The following is a 3,820-nucleotide window of genomic DNA, read 5'->3' on the forward strand; positions in this document are numbered from 1 at the left end:
ATATTTTTGAATACCACAACGTTATTTTTCCTTTATTTAAAATTTTGATTGAATATTATCGGATTTGGACAGACTCTAAAAGAACTTTTTAAAATCCTAATTGAATATAACATCACCTTTTTACAATCCTTTAAAATCCTAATTGAATAACAATAGATTTTTTTGTTGTAGAAATAATTCATTAAAATACTTTAAAATCTAAATCCAACAAACGTAACACCACATCCACTTGTCTCATTGAACAGTTAGTTACCTAGGCAGCCCAAAAGTTTACTTTCCGTCATCTACTAAATCACTTGCAAGTTGCTATTAAACAAAGTTCGCATCCATTTGACCGCAATTATTCTTCCAAGTATAATCAAACTAAAAAAACATATATATATGAAAGAAAATGGATAAGAAAACTCAAAAAGGGGCATGAAAATTTTGAATGCTTCACACACTAAAATACATCATTTATTGGTGTTACAATCAAATAACTCTAACCTAATTAAACATTAATTTGTAAAAAGCAAATGTTAGAGATTTGCTGTTTTGCACAATATACATTAAAAAGAAAATAAAGGTCAGTGTTTCCCTTGTAAATTACATATCCTTAGCATATCCCAATACTCTCTAGCTGGTTGGCTTTGTCAATGGATGACTCTAGCTCTTGCAGCTGTCCCCACATTAGAAATTAATGTACCCTTTCATTGCTTGTAACGGTCAAATTCAAGTTACCATGTTATTTAAACTATTCTATCTGCCAAATTTAATAATACCCTCATTCACTATGTATATGAAAAATTCAGAACTCTGGCAATTCTATTGGATCCACAGTTCTGATGAATATGTCATACCAGAAATCCATTCCATCGTCAAAGTTTGAATTATTACCATGACAATGTTGGAAACTTTCCTCATAATTAAAGGGGTATTGAAGTTGTATCTCATTTGACATTGTCAAAGATTTTGATGGCATGGTGGTGGTTTCATCCATTGCTGCTGCTTCTGACCAAAAGCTCTCGTCAATTTCAGGCATTGTCTCCAGAGACTCTATGTCTTCACTCTTGATATTTTTGCTTTCACCAACTGTGACTGATGAGAAATCACTTGAAGTAGTAGTGCATGTTGATGTAGTCTCCATTTCAGGGAAATTAACAAGACTGGCAGGTTCTGATTGAGTTATGGTGCTGGAATTGGAATCTGAACGTTTCATTTTTGGTTTAGAGACTCTTTTTGCAACTGGCTTGGTTGGATTTGTTTTCAGCAGCTTCTTTTTCAAATGGGTGTGCCACACATTTTTTATTTCATTGTCAGTTCTTCCTGGTAATTTTGCTGCAATTGCTGACCACCTGAAAATAAGGACCAAAATGATTAATATATTTGTGAAATAATTGCACGAGATTCGCGTTCAATTTATTTACTATATTGAATCAGAAAACAACAAACTTTGATATTGTCTTAATTGAAGATTACATGGACAGTGAATCTCATGCACACATTGGTATGTACGTCTAGCACATTGTAGTTGCATGTGCCATAAACTGCCATACCAAGTTTCGTGCGAAAAAATCATAGATTCTTGCAGCCCCACTTCTTGTTTTTTTAATTTGGTTATGATGTTTTAGATTAATTTTCTTTTTTAAAATAAACCAAAGGTAAAGGGAGGCAATATTGTTCCGGACAAATACATGATTAAGTCTTTAAATTCCTTTCAAAGATGGTATTAGGAAGGATCGAATACATATTCTCACCCTCACCTGCTCCCATGAGCCAATTGAGCTTACCATCATTTGGTAGATTAATTTCTATCTTCCCACTAATGACAACTTAACCTCACTGTTTGTATTTTTTCTGGATATATATACAGCAACATTAGTTATAGCAGCATGTGCCATAGTCGCATATTTTGGATACATTATTTGTCCTTCACTCTTTGCATCACTGCACCATTAAAGGTTGGATCATACCTAGATTTTCTCGCACAATTAATGGCTCTACCCGCGTCCCCATCATGGAATAAATATTAGTTAAAACAATCTTTTCATTTTAATTTTCTTAAAAGTTGACAATTAATGCCCCAATAGTCCCCACCACTTCCACTTAAATCTGGTTTATCTATCATAGAAATGAAAAGAAAAGAAGGATGAACCACACAAAAGCAACTTAAAAAAAAATAAAAAAACATGAAAGAGCATAATGTAAACTAAGAATTGGATTGGAGGCATCATAATATGCTAGCTTTTTGCCGAGAAGTAAACATGAATGTCATATCATATGGATTTGAGGAAGGAAATCCGTGAATACCTGTTCCCCAACATGTCATGGAGCTTAATTATAGTTTCCTCTTCTTCAATTGTGAAATTTCCTCTCTTAATATCAGGCCTCAAATAGTTAATCCAGCGCAGTCTGCAGCTCTTCCCACACCTTAACAAGCCTAACCAATTGATAAGAGAAACCAGAACAAAATCAATACACATATCATATCATATATATAAAAAATGGTGGAAAGTTCAAGAAGCTTAAATTTGTGAACAATCAAGTTTATGGCCATCTAGGCCTGTTATTGTATATTAATATTTAATGTCATAAATTTGTTGAATATAAATAGTAAAGTACCTGATTGCTTTGGAAGAGCACGCCAGTTACCATGGCCATGTTTTTGTATGTAAGAAGTGAGGATTTGATCTTCCTCAGGAGCCCAAGGACCCTTCTTCAATCCCATCTTTTCACAACAAGGAGCTCTCACCATCTTGTGTTTTTGGGAAAAAGATGGAAGAATGTAACTAGTGTGCTATCTATAGCTAGTCTCACTCTAGCTAGCTAGCTAGTTAGTTCCTTCTATCTCTCTCTCTCTCTACTCAAATGGGATTCCTCAACTTCGTTTTGAAAGAGCCATGCTGGCTATTTATCCTTGGATATTCCGCACGCCATGACTAGAATAGTCCAAGACAAGAAAAACATATCTGAATATTCAAACTATTTAGCAGTTTCCGCGAAGGAGGATCTCTCTCTCTTTCTCTCGTGTGAACACACACAAAAAAATAAAAAAATTGGGATTTACAAATTTTTTTAACTTCAAATTCTTACAAATTACACTATATATTATGAATAATATATGCTCAAATAATATGTATTACTCATAATACATAATATAATTCATAAATAAAAAATTTATAAATATAACTTCAATAAAATTAATAGTTTTGTTTATAAAAAAAAAAATTTAATAATTTGTTTATATGACTAAGTGAGACTTTGGAGTTAATAGATTTCGTAACCTGTCACATCTACTAGGGAGTAGGGTGTTAGCGCACACATGGTAATTTGCCAACCAATTGCATACATTTCTATGTACTTAATGTGACGTTGTTTTATGTGTCGACTCAAGTCGATCTATTTTTTTTTTTTTTTTTGATAAACTAACTCAAGTCGATCTTTATTAAGTAAAAGGCGACTAATTCAATTCAAATTGATGATGTTATTAATTTATTCGGAATTTTTGCTTACATAATCTTTTTACAACTCAGAACAGCCAAATTAAGTTTGGTCTTTATTTAATTAGATCTAAACTTAATTTGTAAAATATTGACATGGGTTTATTATCCTATTACTTATCATAAGATTTATTTTAGTTTATTTTTTTGAATTTGGCTTAGTCTTTTAAATGCCTATATTAAATAAACTTGACCTGATCACTAAAAAAACATATTTAAATGCCTATATTATATGAAGACTTTTAATTTTAAATAAATTAAAACTTAAAATTTAAATTAAATTAAACAAAATTAGTATGTTAAATATAAAATTGATATATACTTAATAAATTATGTAACTA

The 3,820-nt window shown here is 31.5% G+C and overlaps 1 protein-coding gene across 1 annotated transcript; it reads right to left on the reverse strand.

Annotated features, from left to right (window-relative positions):
• Nucleotides 1-571: 571 nt before the first annotated feature.
• Nucleotides 572-2,822, reverse strand: LOC133313417 (transcription factor MYB15-like). Its single transcript, XM_061514784.1, has 3 exons — nt 2,602-2,822; nt 2,290-2,419; nt 572-1,334 (listed from the first exon to the last, which is right to left on the reverse strand). Exons 1-3 carry the CDS (start codon nt 2,732-2,734, stop codon nt 788-790), a joined length of 810 nt encoding a protein of 269 aa, XP_061370768.1. The 5' UTR covers nt 2,735-2,822; the 3' UTR covers nt 572-787.
• Nucleotides 2,823-3,820: the final 998 nt, after the last annotated feature.

The sequence above is a fragment of the Gastrolobium bilobum genome, unplaced genomic scaffold (assembly GCF_033153095.1).
Source record: "Gastrolobium bilobum isolate Gb01-03AN ecotype WA unplaced genomic scaffold, APGP_CSIRO_Gbil_v1 utg11941, whole genome shotgun sequence".
In the NCBI taxonomy this organism is placed as follows: Eukaryota; Viridiplantae; Streptophyta; class Magnoliopsida; order Fabales; family Fabaceae; genus Gastrolobium; species Gastrolobium bilobum.

Coding starts and splice junctions, on each gene's coding strand:
- LOC133313417 (XM_061514784.1), bottom strand. CDS start 2,734: ATGGTGAGAGCTCCTTGTTGTGAAAAGATGGGATTGAAGAAGGGTCCT. Junction 2,420..2,601: donor TGCTCTTCCAAAGCAATCAG/GTACTTTACTAT, acceptor TCAATTGGTTAG/GCTTGTTAAGGTGTGGGAAG. Junction 1,335..2,289: donor CATGACATGTTGGGGAACAG/GTATTCACGGAT, acceptor CCTTATTTTCAG/GTGGTCAGCAATTGCAGCAA.